This window comes from Eptatretus burgeri, chromosome 3, assembly GCF_056783735.1.
Source record: "Eptatretus burgeri isolate ZD-2024b chromosome 3, Ebu_testis_v1, whole genome shotgun sequence".
In the NCBI taxonomy this organism is placed as follows: Eukaryota; Metazoa; Chordata; class Myxini; order Myxiniformes; family Myxinidae; genus Eptatretus; species Eptatretus burgeri.
In genome coordinates, this window is record NC_140963.1 from 44,422,208 (window position 1) to 44,442,889 (window position 20,682).

The 20,682-nt window shown below is 45.1% G+C and overlaps 1 protein-coding gene across 7 annotated transcripts in view; it reads right to left on the reverse strand.

Annotated features, from left to right (window-relative positions):
- The window catches only part of LOC147029787 (putative methyltransferase-like protein 25), a 221,289-nt gene that overhangs the window by 61,377 nt on the left and 139,230 nt on the right, over positions 1-20,682 (reverse strand). For 4 of the 7 annotated variants that reach the window (XR_015056089.1, XR_015056088.1, XM_085873105.1 and 1 more), the window contains one exon: positions 4,227-9,094. The exons of the other annotated variants lie outside the window; for them this stretch is intronic. Coding sequence is in view for 2 of the 4 variants with exons in the window: in XM_085873105.1 (XP_085729231.1) it covers positions 9,002-9,094 (93 nt within the window). In the remaining 2 variants the exon portion in view is untranslated. Of the gene's footprint in view, positions 1-4,226; positions 9,095-20,682 lie in introns of those variants that run through there. 7 annotated transcript variants of the gene reach the window in all.

The following is a 20,682-nucleotide window of genomic DNA, read 5'->3' on the forward strand; positions in this document are numbered from 1 at the left end:
CCTAGGCTGGGATGTCTCCTCGATTTGAGCTGCAACTTCAGAGTTGCCACAACATAAATGTGGTCAGTATTGAGGAACTGGGCACTACAGTAGACCCTGCAGTTCTCGAGCATCCTCCAGCAGCCATCAACAAGTATATGGCCAATCTCCTTTGCCACACCACCAGTGTTGGAATACCAAGTCCACCGATGTGGCTGTGGGTGCTGAAACCATGAACCAGCCACCATAACTTCACAACATCTTGTGAAGTAAAGGAACTTAGTGCTATTCTGGTTCACAGTTCCTGACCCATAGGGACCAACACATGTCTTATAACCATATGTATTAGTGCCAGTCGATGCATTGAAATCCCTCAATAATAGAAGAGTATTTTGCCTGGGGCACGAATCAACCACAGATTGAGAGCGGCATGGAACATGTCCTTCAGATTGAGATCACTCGCCTCAGTCGAAGCATATAAAGAGATCAGGGAAATGACACCCAAGGAACGACGAATCCTCAGTCTCATAATATGCTCGTTGACCAGTGTTACCTCAATTATCATGGGAGTCCACTTATTGGACAGAACAACAGCATCTCCTTTGGCATGGTAACCATCAGAGCGACCAGAACAAGAGTAGGTGTAACCACCCACCATGATCTCACCACTATAGGTCAGGTCAGGTATGGGAGCATGTGCCAGAACAGCGCGTCGCTGCGTCCACTTTCCGCCGGTACTCCAGGGGCCTCCGTCTGGCCATCCCCCAGGCAGATGCCTGGCCCATCCCCATCTCCTTGAGATGCTGGTCAACCTGCTGCAACCATGAGGCACGTGGTCGGCCCATTGGCCTCCTCCACTCACGAGACTCCCTCACTGAGAGAATCTGGTGAGCAGGATCAGCGTCAGGGAAATGAGCAACATGTCCATACAGCCGCAACTGACGTTCACGGACTATGCAGGTAAAAAATCTCATCCGAGTCTCTCTCAGCAACCGCTCGTTGGAGACAAAATCTGACCAGCGATAGCCAAGGATTCTCCAAAGAGACCTGGTACCAAAGGAATTAAGTCTCCGTCTCAGATCCTTGGTCAGAGTCCGCATCCATAGAGCACGACTGGAAGCACCAAGGACCTGAAGACTCGGACTTTCGTCCTCCCACACAGGTACCGGCAGCGCCACACCCCATGATCCAGTGAATCCATGACTCCCCAGGCCCGATCCAGACGTCTATTGACCTCTGACTCACAGCCAGCAGAGACATGAATATCACTGCCAAGGTAAGTGAATCTCTCCACGACCTCAACATCCTCACCACAAACAGATACAGACAGGACAGCGTTCGGTGAGGACACGAAGAGCAAGGATACTGTCAATCGTTGACCTCTTTGGTGTAAAGCCTGACTGCTCTGGACGCTGGTGCTCATGCAGATGGTGGTGAACCCGATCAATAATTATCCGAGCAAAGACCTTGCCCGGCACTGAGAGCAGCGTCACACCTTGGTAATTGTTGCAGTCTTGGCGATCACCCTTTCCTTTCCAGAGAGGGACAACAAGGCCCCTCTTCCAGTCAGTTGGGATGATGCCTGTGCTCCAGGCAGAGCACAAAACTGCATGCAACGACACGAGTGCAGCATTTCCACCAGCTTTGAGAAGTTCAGCATGGATGCCACAGATCCCTAGAGCTTTACCCCATTTCAAACGGTTCACCGCAGCCCGTGTTTCCACAAGCGAAGGTGGACCAGAGTTGATTCGAGGGTCAGCAACAGGGATTGTAACACCCTTGACGTCCAACTCGACAGCTGGGGGATCAGCTTGGTACAACCGCTCAAAGTAACTGGCCCAGTGGCCTTCACTTCAGACTCCTCTGTCAAGAGCCTACCACTCTCTGCTCTAATTGCAGTGCTCCGAGGGATGGGCTTGGATGAACGCAATGCACGAATTCCCCTGTAAGCAGGACGAGAATCACCTGTCCACAGGTGATGCTCTACCCCCTCATAGATTCCTCGCACATAGGCCTCCTTGTCCACCCTCAGTGCACGTACAGTTTTACGCCTCAGCTCCCTGAACAGCTCAGCTCTGCCATTCAGCCTGGCCCTGCGACTCTGGTCAATGGTATCCAGTGTCCCTTGAGACACAAAATTCTTCTTTGCCCTGCGGTGAGTTCCAAGACATCCACCGTCAACATCAAGGACGTTGGTCTTGAAGGCACTCCACAACTCTTCAGGACCCCCCAAAGCACCCAGACACCCCAAATGTCCACTCAGCCTGTTTGCAAACTCCTCGCTACTCTCTCATCCTTGAACTTGCCAACATCCAGCCAAGGCTGGGATGGTACCATTCTCCAGGATTTAAGGTGCAGCTTTAGATTTGCTTCAACAAGCCGGTGGTCAGTATTGAGGAACTGAGCACTCCGGTAGACCCTGCAGTTCTGGATCATCCTCCAATGACCGTCAACGAGGACATGGTCAATCTCCTTTGCCACACCACCAGCGTTGGAATACCAAGTCCAGCGATGAGCTTGTGGGCGCTGAAACCATGAACCAGCCACCCTAAGTCCACGACTTCTTGCAAAGTCAAGGAACTTAGTGCTATTCTGGTTCTCATATGTCTCACATGTACCAACACATGTCTCATAACCATCCCTATCAGTTCCAGTCGATGCATTGAAATCCCCCAAGACGAGAAGTGTATCTCGTCTGGGGCACTGATCAACCACAGACTCGAGCGTGGCGTAGAATGTGTCCTTCAGGGTGAGGTCACTCGCCTCAGTCGGAGCATAGACAGAGACCAGGGAAATGACACCTAAGGAGTGACGAATCCTTAGTCTCATAAAACGCTTGTTGACCGGTGTTACCTCAATTATCATTGGAGTCAGCTTATTAGACACAGCTACAGCAACTCCTTGAGTATGGTAACCATCAGAGCAACCAGACCAATAGTAGGTGAAACCACCCACCATTATCTCGCCGCAATCCGGTCTCCGAACCTCAGAGAGAGCTGCAATCCCGGTGTCCAAACGCTTGAGCTCAGGTGATAACAGAGACAGGTGATCATCCTCTCTTAGGGATAGGACATTCCAGGCACCCACCCGAAGGGACCGCCTCAGGTTAACCCAAGGAGACCGCCGTCTTGTGGACGACACCTCAGCACCACTCCGACACACCCTCCCGCAATCTGACTCAGGGATGTTACCCCGTGGTTTCCCTCCTTTCATCAAAGATTGGGGGTCCTGAAGGCTTTGCCCCAATCCCGTCATCCGGTAAGCTGCCCTGCGAAGGGAAGTTGCACAGGAGGTACTCCCACGGAGTGTGTTTTCAGATTGTTTTGCGTTTTGCGGAATGAAGGGTTTTACGGTGGCCGGAGTGCAAATCCTGCAACAAACCTCCTAATAAAGAGTAACCGAACTGCAGGAGGACGTCCGCAGACATAGTTGGGCACTAGATATGGATGGCCGTTGGCTCACAAGGAGCTCCTCCGCCCTTTGACAGGTTTTGTTTTTAATCCTGCTGGGTGTCCATATCCAAACACCCTCCTCACCAGAAAACCTGGTGGGGGAGAGGGTTTCGTCCCCCACAAGATGACCATGAAATAGATTAGTACAGGTTTACATGGTACCTGCAACAAGTCACAGATTTGATCTGGCATGACCTGACAACACTTCCTTTTAAAAGTACATGAACATTGGCTTGGTGAAAGTACCGATATGTCATCAAATTATTGTCACTGTCCATTAAAATGATATTTTAAGTTTCATGGAGGAGCACCAACTCCATGAAACTTAAAAGAGAGCGAAGTCAATGGCATGCCATCGCAAATGCCCATGCTTCTCACCTAAAGGAAGGTTGAAAGATGGCAAAACATTCCACCAGCAACGACCCAACGCCATATTTTGAGTAAAAAATTTTTTTCCCCCTTTCGAACCATGACCCTAAGTCCTCACCCACCCTCTGAGGCATGAACTGGGGGTCAAATCCAAAAATTCATTACATATTCATATGTCCCCCAATATTGATTGCACATACAAAATTTCATTAAAATACTTTAAAATGTGCACGTAATTGCATTTTTGGTATTTGACTTTTTGATCCTATCCCAGGGGGCAGGGCCAAAAGTGATACTGCTCTTGCACCTTCATGCCATGTGGTGATCATAAATACCAAGTTTGGTAAATTTCTGCACAACTGTGTAGTATAGGAGGAGATAGTGTGATGGATGAACAGACGGACAGACAGACAGAGACGGAGCCTATTTAAATATCACCCGTTTTTGTTTTTTTAATCGTGGGGCTAACGAGTTACATGATTAGTCGACAGTGGACAAATCAATACAGTATCTAGGATTGGAGCCTGAGATCACAGTATCATGAACTTAATGCTCAGAGGGGAACACGAAAAAAGGCAAACCCAAATTATATTCATATTTCAGTGTGGATGGATTGACTGGAATGCATGAAATACGGAGATAGAACCTACTACAATGCAGGCAATATCCTCAGGGCATCCAACGACAGCTCTGGTAAACCGTCTCAAACTTTCGTGCACTTGCTACAGATTCAATATTTATTCTTATAGCTGTAGCAGAAGTTGAACAAGCATTGGTAAAAAGCAACCAACATGTCTTGGACCACTCTTTTTAAATAAATGTGGCAAGATGGTCGAGGCCAACATACAAAGTGGAGCAAAGACGAAACGGTTGGAAAAGAACACACGGATGCATCACAATCCGATGAAAGAGGGACAGGGTCTCAAAAAGTGTAGTAAAGCTCCGAGGTGGCAGAATCGAAGGCCTGGAGGAAAGATCTTGAGACAACAGTCTCAGGAATATAGTTTCACAGATCAGAGAAGACAACGATGAATGAATGCATGGAGTTGAGTGTTTAAGCCAAGACTTTGAGAGAGTAATGAGGTAAAGGTTTCTGGTAGAAATGAGTGTTAAATTGGGAAAAGAGGGAGGGGGGGAGCAGGGGTTAGGTTGAGAGGTGAGAGGGAGAAGCAATACCAGAAGCATCCTAATATCCCACACTCTGATAGGCCTTATTTGTATGCAGCTTCGCACTGCTACTCAACCATGACTGACATTCTGCCAGGCAGAATACGCATTTCAACTGTGAAGGACACCACAGCAGATGCATCGACGAGTCATTTCAAGTGACAATTTTCTCCATACTTTTTACCATTTGTATGTGGCCGAGAGCGTTATGCTAGCCACGTTGATTTTTTTCCTGCTTGGAATCACAGAAGACCCAAGTGGCAATTAGATACAATGAACCTTTCAGGTGCATCATGATCCACACTAGAAACCAACAGTTTTAGATAAGAAATCTTTGCATAATAGGATGCAGGGCTCCTTTCTCAAACCAACTCATGGCGACTGGTGGTCTTCACATGAATGCATTCACATCAGATAATCCCAAATGAACATGGCTCATTGTGCATCCAACATTCAATCTTAGGCTCGAGGCAAAATAAACGTGTTCTGTCAACTTCGAGAAAGCAGTCATTCCATAATCATCACTTGAAGGCCACCAAGTTAATAGCCCTCTGCCTTACTCATTAAACAACATCCTGGTCATGTGATAAGGACAGACAAAATTGCTCACACACACACACACACACACACACACACACACACACACACACACACACACACACACACACACACACACACACACACACACACACACACACACCTGTGTCAAGTGCTTGGCCCATAAGGAGTGTATCAGATGAAAAAAAAAATGGCAGCATTCTAAGGAATGCCAAATTCACCGCCAAATCAACACATTTGTCTCTTCTGAATGTTTTTCTACAACAACAATCAAACTAATATGTACCACTTTGCTCTTAAGTCGTTTTTAATGGGTTTTTAAATCCTCTTGCATTAGCAAAAGGATTAGGAATAAAAGAAAATCCGTAATTTGATGTGAGCCACAGAATAATTACGATGGCAATATAATCCAAAAAAAAAACAATTGGTTTTTACTGATGTCTGCTAAGTAAATAAATCTGAATTTCTTACCCAGTGTGGCCTCCATTAAAATACACTTCTTTTTAATGTCATATGAAGGATGCCAGAATATCTCAGAGGCTGCGCACTCGCATTTGAGCCATCATGTCTGGGTTCAGTGCTCAACCCAACTGTAAACCACCCTTAGATAATCCAGGGTCAGGGCGTTGTGTCAATGCGTGCACCATCCTACGGATAGTTGTTCAAGAGGATGATGCCAAAGATCCCACCATGCCTTTCATAAAGAGTAAGCTGTTGTATTCGATTTTGAAGATTTGACAACGGTCAAATTCTAAATTACTGCCGGAAACTAGAGCACCCTGCACCAGAGTGGCGACTTGTCCGGAGTTGGTTTTAAGCCCCGGAAGAATTCAAGAGTTAGAGGGAAACCGACAATGTGGAAACACAGTATAGTCAGGACGGATCGAATAATTTGGTAGGCTTGAGGTCACCGATATAGGAATTTGGCTTACGTGCTATCCACATAACATGTACAATGTACATGATGGGAAGGATTGATGATTATTTTGAGAACATGATTGGGGGTTAGGAACAACATCATGTCCCAATTAACTACCTCTGTAACTCCAATTCCATCCGTCGTAACTGCGTTTAAACCCCGAGTTCTAGCATACCTCATCGCTCCCGACAATCCCATCACCCTTTTACTTGGACATAGGCCTGCCTTTGCATCAGAAACACATCATCTCATGAACACACAACAGTGAGATGTCAAATGGAAATGACAACAATAATAATAATAATAACAATAATAACAAGCCGGTAGGCGGCGATGGGTCGCCGAGCATGAAAACTATAATATATAGAGCAAAATGGATGTCATATAGCGGATAGGGAATCACCTTAACATTATGCATATCAAATCTCATCCAGTTCCATCTAATGATAACTACTCGGTATCCATTTGAAGGGAAAAGCACCGAAAATGCGGTTTGAAATCGGAAATCCCCAAAGTTTGAGGGGGTGCTGTGGGTGAACAAAGATCTAAATCGAAAATCCGGCTCGATTGTTTGTGCACAATGTATTCCAGACGATTAGTGTGAATTTTCATGACCATCCGACCATAACCCTAGGAGGAGTAGCATTGGCGCGAAGGCACCTCCAGCTCTCGCATGTTATCGATTTTTGCACCAATTGACCTTCGACCCCTGACCTAAGCGAAATTGGTCAATATGTCCTGAGGCAAAGTTGTAGTACTCATTGAGTACCATGAACCTGCAAAGTTTCATTCATATCGATGCACTCACCTGGTCGCTAGGGGGCCTTCAATTTTCGCCAATTTTCACGTATACCCTAATTGTAGGGGGCACTGCGGGTAAAGTATTCCATATATCACAAAAAGCAGAATATATTTGATAGAGCATCACCTGTAGATCATTCGTGCCAAATTTCATAACCCTACGTGGGATAATGGCTTTTGGAATTGATTTTGCGTGAACGGTAGCGATTTTGAAGGTTTTTCAGTTGTTGCTAGGGAACCAAAGCGCCCCTAGCAACCATCACAATTTCCAAAGCACTAGGTCATAAGATGAACCTACCTCCCGAGTTTGGTCAAAATCCGCCCATGTTTACTACCAATTATGCTGATGACAAACGAACAAACATCCAAACAAACAGACAGAATTGCTGACAATAAGGGTCACCTATTTCGGCGACCCAATAAACACGTGTTTCTCAATCTATCACCGGCTGAATAGCTTCAGGAACAATGTTCCACTTTAAGAATGGTGTCAGTTCTTTTACAATTGAAATGCTGTGCAATCTTCCTATCCAGAAACAGCAATAGCACAAGTGCTGTGAAATGGTCCAGTACAGGTGCAGTCAGATTGTGCTCAAAACTTCTGCCTCTGTGACAACTTCTTTTACGCTTGGTTCCACTTTTTTACGAATGACGTCATAGTGCTGTGTTCAGTCTTTGTCCGTGTGAAGCTTTGTGTTGAAGTGCATAATTAGATTGTATACCCCGGAGGCTGCCGCTCTAATGTCCAGAGAACAAGCTGTGCAATAAACACACTGATGTCATGGTTTTGATGCTGTGATGCAACTGAAGCGTCTTATCCATTGAGGCTGAAAATTAACAGCATATATTTCTCTCCATAATCATATGTTGCTCTTTCCTTCAGTGCTTCGCTCGTTATGTACCTCTCATGTTCTCCTTCCGATTTGAAATGATTTCCGGTTAGTGCATGTGCATGGATAGAATTTCCTGCATAGCCTTTTTAACCACAATATCAGATGGTCATTATCTGTAACAAAATGGTCAGCGGTTTCCTTTCTATGGGGACCAATCGATGAAGCTTTGTTTTAATGAGAAGTCCATGGGAATGTGTTGCATGACCATGAGATAAACTTGAATAAAACTGAGAGCTTCACGGATAATCCGTGAGACCTGACAGCATTGCAGAAAAGGGAAAAGGATAATAGGGGAAGGATGGGTGGAGATTTTTTTTCTTGAAATGATGAGGTGAGAGAAGGAGGGTGGGATTAAGGACAACATTGGAAAGATGGGCGTTCGAGAGAGGGAGGGATATTTAAACTTCCAAAACCTTGCTTGTTATATACAGATAGATGGTGCATTAGGTAAATAAAATTGTCGACATAAATCTAGGATCATGAAGGACTTAAAGTACAGAGGACATCAGGTTCAGAGACTGAGAAATAGGATCAAAGAAAAACAGGAAGACAAAGTGAATGAGTTGCAGGAAGGGAGGGGGGGTAGGAATTTCTGAAAGTAAAGGAGAACAAGGGTGGGTATGGGAGAAAGCATGATGTAACGATGGGCAAAACACTTGGAGAGGAGGGGTATAACAAAACAAACACAAGGAGTCCGGATGAAAACAGGCACAAGAGTCCAAATATGAGGTAGTTGAGGGATGAAGGAATGAAGGTGAGTATTCAAAATTATTGCCACAACCATAATGGAATCCTCTTTTGAACAATTTTTTCATTCCCAAGTGTACTTGGAGCTGGAATTGTGAAGGCTATGAGGTAGCTCTTCACTGCTTGTCTTTGACAGCAACAATGGCATAGTGACGAGGAGACTTCGCAGGATCAAAAAGGGAAACCAGAGCGGCGTGGCACGATAGATCCTGCGGGATGAACACGTTGACGAGACAAAGACAGTAACGGGTAAGAAAGTATGGAGAAAGCATAGCTTGCATAAATTATAAAATAAAAAAGAAAGCATTGTTTGCAAATTAGAAAATTAACTTTTTCACCCAGAATTTGCCAATCTAAGGTTAACAATATTTGAAGTACAACTTCAAACCAGTATTGTTACAAATAATTATCTTTTAGTCATCACTATATCGATTAATCATATCGCTGAAAGGCAATGGGGTTTCCACAACAGAACCCACAACTTTCCCATTGTTGCGTTGATGCCAATAACCTCCGCTACAGAAGGTGCATGTTGGTTATGTTTTCACTCTTGCCTGTCTGTTTGTCTGTGAGAAGGGAGTTTCAAGAAAGTTATGGATGGATTTGGACGAAATTTCGTGGACAGGTTGGGTGTGTGACACGGACAAAATTATTTGATTTTGGTGAAGATCTGATCCGGATCCCGATATGAGAATTCTTCAAGTGATTCTTCACCATTGAAAGATAGGGCCAAAACGATATACTGCATAGCAGAATATCACAAAAGGTTATGGACGAATTCAGATCAAGCTTGATGAACCGGTTGGGCATGCGACAAGGACGAATCGATTCTATCTTGGTGAAGATCCAGATACGAAAACTTTTTAAAGTGATTCTTCACCATTGAGAGGTTGTGCCAAAAACGATATACTGTATAGCACAATATTTCAAAAAGTTGTGGATGGATTATGACAAAACTTAGTGGATGAGTTTGGGAGGTGGCAAGATCAAGCTGATTAGATTTTGATGGGTGACAAGAAAGAATGGTCCGGATGCCGATCTGCTCAGCTTTGAAGAGAGAGGTATGCGCTGCACCGAGTTCCGTTCTAATTCGCATCATGTAATAACACACTACAAGTATCAGTTGGAATTGTTCATTCTTTTATCGACCTCCACTTACTCACATCCAGATGGGAAAATGATGTACTCTCACGTCAATCAGATGATAAAAAATAAACAATGACGATGTTTAGAGTTTTCCAGTAGGAAGTTAAATTCCTCCTTTAGATCAAGCAAAGGGCAATTATATTTTAATATTTCCCCAAACTGAGCAAACAGGGAGCAATTGCAGATAAAACGACCAATAATCAAACCACCACAATTTGTAAACAACATGGTAAGCAAGATTTTTCCGATGCATCAGGAGTAGGGTGAAACGTGATTCAAAATGGGTTGGCCTGTTTAGTCTTCCCATGTGAATTGATGGGCCATTACGCCTGGAAATACAAGTTATATAATGCTGGTGCTAACGACTATTTAACATCAGTAAAACAATCTAAAGAGTAACTCGTTTTCTTAGTTTTGTTGAAGTTTTTTTTTCTCTTTGCCTTTTTATTGTTGTTTTTTTGCATTTCTGTGGTGCAACTCAGATGTAGGTCGTGTCACAACATGAGAAATCAGCTCTGAGTCTGGGAGGTCAGTGGTTTGGACCAGACCGCATCCGAGTCATACCAAAGACTTAAAATGGTACATGCTGCTTCATTGCTTGACGCTCAGCATTCAAAAAAGATAGAGTACGGACAAACAACAATCGGATGGAAACCACTGTGTAGGCTCGATAGGCCAAATGGTCTCCTCATGTGTTGAAGTTCCTTGTAAGGTAACTCGTATTTATTTATCTTGTGTAAAAACTGATGTAAAAATTAATAAAGAAACATGTACAGAACATCTCATGCAGACCATGAAAAGCAGGCTCAATCGCTTTGAAGACAACGATGATGAACAGTCTGCCGCTCTTAAACATTTTCTTCGAGAGTTGTTGCACTTTCGAAAATTAACTTTCGAAGATTATCTATGTAATCCAAAGCAGCAGGGAGAAGCAGTATTTATCACTTTCATAAGATACCGACTGCATGTGTCAGTTCAAAGCATATTCTATCTGATCCCAAAAGTAGGGGTGATGACCTGGGAAAGACTTGGCAGTAAACCCAAGGTAAAAGGAAGAGTCATAGCAAAAAATAGTTTCTTCATGAGGCTATTTATTGTTGGAGAGCATCGATATAATTATTTGAAAAAATATTCTGTCCCATATTCTGTGCAGAGACACGCCCAAGTTAACCGAATGGTTCAGAGATGCAATGGCACTGCATGATGCAGTGATAAGTGTGTGTGTGTGTGTGTGTGTGTGTGTGTGTGTGTGTGTGTGTGTGTGTGTCCTTCATAACTCCAAAACCATGAAACCAAGCAGCCTGAAACTTTGCATGCATACGAAGAAAACTCCAAGGAAGTGCATGACTGAAAATTGGGTGTTTTGGTTCATTAGAACACCCCTTTTGAGGATAACTAACAGCCATATTTAATGGTATCCTTTATCAGGCACATCCTCAGTCACCACTCTCTATGGGGTCTTAAGGTGTATCCTAGGTAACTTCGCCGGGGTCTGAAGCTGCCAATTTTTTTGGCATCCTCAACCATGCCTTGACGTGGAACAGGCCGCAACAATTTCTTAACGATAGTTTTTTTTTTCACTTTCTTCACTCGTATTACACTGAACAACAAATTTCAAAAAAAATTTTTTACTGGAGATGTGTAAAGTGATTAAGACTAATTTGGGTACGCTGATTTCAAAAATCATAAACGTTTTGCTGTATCACGTCAGGATTTTCAGGAACAGAAATATTCCCATTGCCTAGAAGTCAGGATTTCAATGAAATTTACATATGTCTTTAACATGTCTATTTCGTACAATTGTTGTTAACTTGTGTTATATTTCTTTCTTTCAGATAAAGATGAGTAGGCGTTCCTGTACCAATCATCCTGACAACTTCTGTTATGTCTGTGGTCGGTATACCAAAAAAGATCAACAGCGAAGTATATCTACAGCAGTGAAAATGAAAGCCGCCTACTTTCACTACTTCGGGTGTAAGGTGGGGGACCAAGAACAGAGCTGGGCACCACACATCTGCTGCACAAGCTGTCACACAACCTTGACTCAGTGGTTGGTGGGCAAGCGCGCGAGCATGCCATTTGCGGTGCCCATGATATGGGGTGAGCCGCAGAATCATCATGATCATTGTTATTTCTGCTGCACAAGCATCGCCGGCTTCAACAAGAAGACTAAAGGTCACATCAAGTACGCTGACTGCGTCTCTGCTCGTAAACCTGTGCCTCATGATGACGAGAACCCCGTTCCAACACCTCCAGCTGATCAGAACATAGCTGTAAGCAGTGGTGAAGAGGATGGTGATGATGAACCTTTTGAACCCGACACTCAAGAATCACACCTTCTGAACCAGGGAGACTTAAATGATCTTGTAAGAGATCTCTCGCTGTCAAAGGCGAAGGCAGAGCTGCTTGGATCAAGGCTGCAGCAGTGGAATCTACTTGAACCTAACACCAAGATATCCTTGTTCAGAGCACGTCACAGAGACATGGCTGAGTTCTTTGAGATGGAAGACACGATGACATTCTGCAGTGACATCAACGGTCTGTTGAAAGAACTTGGGTGTGATCACGATCCTGCAGACTGGCGCCTCTTCATCGACTCGGGGAAGAACAGCTTGAAGGCCGTTTTGCTCCACAATGGCAACGAGAAACCATCAGTCCCACTGGCTCACGCGTTCGGCATGACAGAGACCTATGAGACTATGCGGCAGCTGCTTGATTCCATCAAGTACAATGACTTCAACTGGCACATCTGCGGAGACTTGAAAGTGGTGGCGCTGATGTTAGGGCTGCAGTCAGGCTACACGAAATACATGTGCTTCCTTTGTCTCTGGGATAGCAGAGACGACAAGAATCACTGGACGAAGAAAGATTGGGAAGAGCGAAAAGAGCATGTACCTGGTCGACACAACGTGAAGCATGTCGCCCTTGTCGACCCAGCCAAGGTTTTCCTTCCACCACTCCACATAAAGCTCGGCTTGATGAAAAGTTTTGTACGGGCAATGGATCTGAATGGGCGTGGGTTTTTACCTCAAGGAAAAGTTTGGCAACACCTTGTCGGAGGCCAAGATCAAGGCTGGTGTCTTTGTTGGACCGCAAATCCGACAGATTATGAAGGACGAAACTTTTCCGACAACTCTAAACCCCAAAGAGCTGGCAGCGTGGAGGAGCTTCAAAGCTGTGACGGACAACTTCTTGGGGAACGAGCGCGCGGACAACTATGAAGAAATAGTGCAGCAGCTGCTGGAGTCCTTCAGGAAACTTGGCTCCAGGATGTCCCTGAAAATCCATTTCCTACACCAGCACCTGAACTTCTTCCCTGACAACATGGGAGCAGTCTCGGACGAGCACGGCGAGCGATTCCACCAAGAGATTTCACTCATGGAGACGCGTTACCAAGGGCGGCACAACCCGAACATGATGGGCGATTTCTGCTGGTTCCTGCATCGTGAAACTGACACAGAGCAGCACAAACGCAAAGCCAAATGCCTAAAGCATTTTTAATTCCATTCTAGTGGAGTTTTTCTGTAATTTCTATAATTTTGAAGCATTCATGATGAAATAAATGAATAAATGAATTTTTGTAAATTTCATTGAAATCCTGACTTCTAGGCAATGGGAATATTTCTGTTACTGAAAATCCTGACGTGATACAGCAAAACGGTTATGATTTTTGAAATCAGCGTACCCAAATTAGTCTAAATCACTTTACACATCTCCAGTAAAAAATTTTTGTTGTTCAGTGTTATCAAATACCTGTTCATCAGAACTACAAATCGCTATATACATCACTTTTGTATGTGCTATAGTTTTCAAATTAGGAGCTTGGAGAAATATCATGCATTATATGATATGATGTTCCACGATCCACTCTCATGGACTAATTAAAATATATTGTTACGGCTGTAGACTTTTGCAAGACACCAGAAAGGTCCTCAGGTTAGATATATCGATAAGTTCATGTGTAGTTAGTCCACACCCGTTGTTTAGAGGGAATATGTGTGATTCATCCGGGCTGCGACGCTTTGAGTTAGCCATTTTTCTTTACCTGTCGTTAATTTAGAACAACCACGCCATCTGAACAACCACGCCATCTCAACAACCATGCCATCTCAACAACTACGCCATCTCAACAACCACGCCATCCACACCACAACGCCACTGAAGGAGCAACGAAACCAGCCCCACCCCAATTTCTCCTCCGGTAAACAAGTTTGACGGTTGGAAACCAGCCCCACCCCAATTTCTCCTCCGGTAAACAAGTTTGACGGTTGGAAACCAACTCCTGTCCCAATTTCTCTGGAATACTCCTCCCCCCACCCACGCGCCGCGAAGGGTGGGGCGGGCGCTGGAGAAAAAAAAAGGGCAAGAGGAGCGCCTGGAAAAGAGCGCGGATAGCAGAGAGTTGAGGCAGTCGTGTGGAAGTCTTAGTCGTCGTGTTCTTGGTCCAAGTCTGTCGTGGACTAAGTCTTCGTCGTAGACAGACTTGGGGCAGTCGGGTGGAAGTCTTGTCCTAGTGGTCGTGGGGAGAAGGCTTCACGACCTGCCCACCATTGCAAGGCCCGAGATCAGGCGCGGCTGTCCAAGTGGCCGTGGGGAGAAGGCTTCACGACCTGCCCACCGTTGCAAAGCCCGAGATCAGGCGTGGCTGTCCTCGTGGCCGTGGGGAGAAGGTATCACAACCTGCCCACCATTGCAAGGCCCAAGATCAGGCGCGGCTACGCTAGTTGCCGTGGGGACAAGACGTCGCGACTTTGTGGTACGGTGAGGGTGCGGGTAAGACCCTTCGGTCTCGTGGGCCTTTTCGGTCATCCACGGCCCACGATCATAAAGGTCTACGGACCCCGTCTACCCCCTTGCCTGTGAGGGAGGTCTTTCTTTGTTTTTGTATGCAGGCTGTGGCGCCGTGTCCTGCCAAGTAGAAACTGTGTAAGTGCTTGTAAATAATAATTATAGTCGGTCGTACTGCTTTTGCATTCTATTTGTTGTTGTATATTGCATGATTCCTTACTTGTGTAGTGTGTGCAATATGTGCTTTGTAATAAATGTGCTTGTGTGAAATGTATCCCGTTCATCTTCTCTTTCCCCATTGAAAGTGCCATCTTGCATCACGTAAGGGATTGGTAGTGGGTTTAGACACCCAGTAAATAATCTGAACCGTCGAGGTTGGCGATAACTCCGCTCGGTTATCCCTGCAGCACGGAACGAGCCGCTTAAGCGGTTCGTGTCCAGAGTCGACCTGCGGCGTGGTACAACTCCTCGGTACGCTACCCGCGCGGGTACTTAGGTATATCGACATTCGGCGATTCACCCTATTTCGCGCGGGTAGAATGCGGACTGGGTTGTGGTGAGGTTAAACCCCCACCCGTGACTAGCTCCTTGGCGGTAGTTCCAAGAGGGTCACGACTGAATTGTCAGTTCCGGTGGGCAACGCGTCGCGATTTGAGTTAGGTGGCCAATCGCACGCAGGGCGGGCGAAATTCGTAACAATATCATCAAAATATTATTTTGGTTTTGAGGATTGGATATCGTCCGGACTAAATAAGTGTTGAAATCTGGAAGGAAATCTGATGATTCAAAGAAATAACGAGTCTTACAACGAATCCGACGTACCTACTTACTTTAAGCAAGCAAGGCTACGTTCCCTCTTTCTCCATATATACACAAGAAAATGTAAGATTTCCAAAGCATTGAACTTATCTTCTTCCATTGTTTGGAGAATTATATTGATTGAAAAAAAGATTTAAGGATGTGCCAAAATCAACCAGCATCATTGAGCAATATGACAATGCATTCACTGCTTGACCTCAAGCCCTGTGCCCCAAAGGGACTGCTTATCCACAGCATCTGTCAGGGATTTCATGAGGTGTGATGCAGGGAAACGAGGCAAATCTGGTGAAAAACGGCCGTTTTAAAATAAAGTTATAACGTTTGCGCGGATGGCGAACAATATACCACGTAAAACGTGCACAGATGAGCAGGCAACATGGCGGATTATCTGAAATGTTTATTTCACAGGCGATTAAACTGTGCGATGTCTCCAGGGTTGTTCAACATTAAATAGCAACTCTTTTGTGGATAAGGTTATTATTTGAACGAATTCATATTATTTATTTAACTGCTGCGTGTGCAGTGATGACTGGCTTTAAAGTTAAAGGGATCTCATATGGTATGCAGCCACAGCCTGGCCTGCCATTCCTTATCATCCATTTAATTGGAATGCTTAAGCCACATGCCGAACACTCTATAATCGATAGCGGTACCGCACTACGTCATTCTGAGCAAATCAATCACTCACTGCGGACGCTTTTGCCGTGCCACTTCATTCAAAAGGAGTGATTCGTGCTCCATCATCCTGAGCGAGTGGTTCGCGCTCCATCATCCTGAGCAAGTGGTTCACGCTCCATCATCCTGAGCGAGTGGTTCACGCTCCATCATCCTGAGCGAGTGGTTCACGCTCCATCATCCTGAGCGAGTGGTTCGCGCTCCGTCATCCTGAGCGAGTGGTTCGCGCTCCGTCATCCTGAGCGAGTGGTTCGCGCTCCGTCATCCTGAGCGAGTGGTTCGCGCTCCGTCATCCTGAGCGAGTGGTTCGCGCTCTGTCATCCTGAGCGAGTGGTTCGTGCTCCGTCATCCTGAGCGAGTGGTTCGCACTCCGTCATCCTGAGCGAGTGGTTCGCACTCCGTCATCCTGAGCGAGTGGTTTGCGCTCCGTCATCCTGAGCGAGTGGTTCGCGCTCCTTCATCCTGAGCGAGTGGTTCGCGCACCGTCATCCTGAGCGAGTGGTTCGCGCTCCGTCATCCTGAGCGAGTGGTTCGTGCTCCATCATCCTGAGCGAGTGGTTCGCATTCCGTCATCCTGAGCGAGTGGTTCGCGCTCCATCAGCCTGAGCAAGTGGTTCGCGCTCCGTCAGCCTGAGCGAGTGGTTCGCGCTCCGTCAGCCTGAGCAAGTGGTTCGCGCTCCGTCAGCCTGAGCGAGTGGTTCGCGCTCCGTCAGCCTGAGCGAGGGGTTCGCGCTCCATCATCCTGAGTGAGTGGTTCACGCTCCATCATCCTGAGCGAGTGGTTCGTGCTCCATCATCCTGCGCGAGTGGTTCATGCTCAGTCATCCTCAGTGAGTGGTTCGTGCTCCATCATCCTGAACGAGTGGTTAGCGCTCCGTCATCCTGAGCGAGTGGTTCACGCTCCGTCATTCTGAGTGAGTGGTTCGTGCTCCCTCATCCTGAGCGAGTGGTTCGTGCTCCGTCATCCTGAGCGAATGGTTCGTGCTCCGTCATCCAGAGCGAATGGTTCCTGCTCAGTCATCCTGAGCGAGTGGTTCATGCTCAGTCATCCCGAGCAAGTGGTTGTGAAATAACACCCGATTTCCGAGCTGTTTGCTACATGAACTTGTTTTCTAAATTACTGAGCCAAATTTTTTTTCCACCCGTCACACACAGTTGTATATAAAGATTAACGTTTGTGAATATATCCCTGAAACATCTTCAGTATGTAAATGCAATGTTGTTTTCGGTGAAAGCTGCTCAAGGTTTTTGGGTCGTATATGGTACGTACTGTAGTCGGTCATCACACTGACTCCAACCTGCCGATTCCCTAAAAATTGTCGATTTCAGCCAAGCATTAGTGTGTGTCTGTGTGTCTGTGTGTGTGTGTGTGTGTGTGTGTGTGTGTATATGTGTGTGTGTGTGTCTGTGTGTGTGTGTGTGTGTGTGTGTGTGTGTTTTCCATAAAGCATAACATTTTATCTTTGCTAACTCCCTGACCCCGCTCTCTCACTGTCCCATCCTTGCTCTACCCCCTCCTAATACAGTGCAGCACCCTCCTCCCACACCTCTCTCACTGTCCCATACCCTCTCTCTTTGGACACATCCAATCGGTGGTTATGTTCGGACGTGTCCGAGTGGCGTTTGTCTCCAGACAGCTTGGCTCCAGACGTGACTTGGCAATATTTGTCTAAGGAATGCGTCTGGGCGGTGTTTATTTCCAGATGGGAGTTCATCTCCGGACGTGTCCGGACGGGAGTTTGTCTCTGAACAGCTTGGCTCCAGATGCATCCGGGCGGTGTTTGTCTACGAACGTGTCCGGGCGGTATTTATGTGTTTTTAGGTGTTCGTCTCCGGACACATCCGGGCGGTGTTCATCTCTAGACAGCTTGGCTACGGACGTGTCCGGGCGGTATTAATGTCTGGACGGGAGTTTGTCTTCAGAAATGTCCGGCGGGTTTTGTCTCTGGACGTGTCTGGGTAGTGTTTGTTTCTGGGCTGTATTTATAGTTTTATAGAATGACCAGTAGGAAATGGATTTGAGACAATATTTTGTTTCCATCTTTACTGTTATTCTATGCAGAATCATTTGATGAGACAGTATGAATGCTCAACCACACGTCTGCCTTCCCTTCCTCTTACCTCACACTGTCTTCCCTTCCCCCACCCCTCTCTCTTTCTCTCCCCCCCCCTCTCCCTTTAGGATCCCCATCAGCGAAGTGATGGGTGGTATTTGCTGGTATTGGAATAAAACGAGAGAGTTCATAGAACACCATACCGAGCACAGTGTAAAGAAAAAGGACATGTGAAGGGCCTTTTCAACTCTTGCTCATTGCGTTTCTCAGTACAATCTGTATTTCCCAAGAGCCGCCATTTTGGCTGAATCTCGATATTCCCCCAACGCTGAAAGAGTGAGCGGAAAATTTGATTGGTCAAGATGACGTGAAATGGCATAATATTTTGTCCAAGTACTGCTAAACAAAAGGAGTTTGAAAGTGCCAAAAAGGCGATTTGTTTTCCACACTGTTCAAGTATATAATTCAATTGAAATAAAAATTTTAAAGGTTGTAGAAAAATAAATTCAGAATTAAAAAAAAACTTTTTTCAGAAGTTTACCACCGTTGATGCATTGTCTTGTGCACCTCCTTATTTAACACATTAAATTAGTAATTTGTGCCTGGTGTTTGTATCCTTTATGAAGTTTCGAAAAACAATAAGTTTTCTATTTGGAATTATTTTGAATTTTGCTTCACTGCCAGACAGGCAAACACTAAAATAATTACCCCACTCTTCTGTGTGCATGCACTCAGGTGAGATTCCTTACAATTTCCCAAATTCAGAGCCAAAGTACAACTAAACGGCAGGTTTCTGTTTCGATTCTTGTTCCGATGCATGTTCTGATTTGTGTTCAAAGTATAACATTCAATGAAAATCAAGTAATTCCTCGATCATAAACTGGCATCTGCAGTCACAGACAAACAAACAGACAGACAGACAAAGTGATGTGCAGAAAGTGGCAACTAAGCAATCAAGCTCTTATGAAGGCGAACAGAAGACCCTTGTGCAGTTTAAGAAGTTTCTTACACATGGTAAAAATGAGGGGGAAAATTTTTCAAGATATTTTCGAATAGTGGAGCAAGTGCACAACTTGGATGTTCGGTTCAATAGCTGTAAAATTTATCCATCACATTCAATGCCAATCAATACAGGTGACAGATGGTGTTGTCACAAGTAGGATGACAAGAAGAAGCTGACACATCTTCAGCTTCATGCAACTCATGCCTCTGCAGCTCAGATGACTGTAGCTCTATAATTGTGCAGGGTCCAGACACATATGTAGCAATCAAAGGTATTGGCATCTCCTCCACACTGGAAATAATGAGAAACTGAGGATACTTCCCTCGATTTGGTTTGCAAAAGCATTAGGGCCTGCTAAGGTAAACATGCTCATTCGCAGGTTGTGGGGGGGGGGGGAAGAAAGGGGGGAAAAAAAGAGGGTCTTCAAGATGAAAGAGGTCCCTCCCATCAGTCTGGTAAGCAATGTAAGCTTTTGGGGAAGACATTGAACGAACTACATTTGGAACAGATGCCACCCTTCAATAACTTTGTCTATGTTGTACAGCCAGAGAAGATAAGATGTAAACCTGGCTCGGAACAATATATTTTCCGAATGCTTTTAAGAATGTGACTGCACTTCACACAAATGAAGATGCATAACTGTTACATCCTCAACATAAAAACTATCAGGAAGCAATTTATCGCCAGAGCCTTCTTCCACACATTCAAGCTCCATCACCTACTGGTTATGGTTGGAGGATCGAAGATGGGCAACGAGTCATCCCTCAGATGGAAGGAAAACCAGCTTGTAAAGTTATTATAAAATTGTCCACTGCAGATGTCGTAAATCAAAGTGGGGTGGTAAGAGCAGTTCCTTCTGCAGGAGAACATATCTCTCATGTGCAGATGTTTGTGGTTGAACAAACTGTACTAACCTCTCCAAAAAGAAAGAATTAGTGGCAGAGTGTGTGACAGTGAGGAAGATTAATATTGTGCAAGAAACTTTTTTTTTTGAATGCCCAACAAGTAAAAGGTTTAAAAGTTGCAAATATAGCAAAGTATCACAAAGTATCAAAATATGATCCGGCACATCTCATGAAAATGCAACATTTTATATATCCAAATTGGTAAGGAATGATATGTGGAAACTAAACACAATAAAGTATAAAATTAAATAAAGAACGCACTAAACATATTGTTATGGATTTCAGAATCGGATCTGACTAATGTGCACAACATCCAGGTCCTCAGACAGTTATTTCCATGAATGCATGTTCAGAATAGACGCAATCCTTTGTCTGGTGGGATTCTAACTCTTTGATGCATTGGAGAA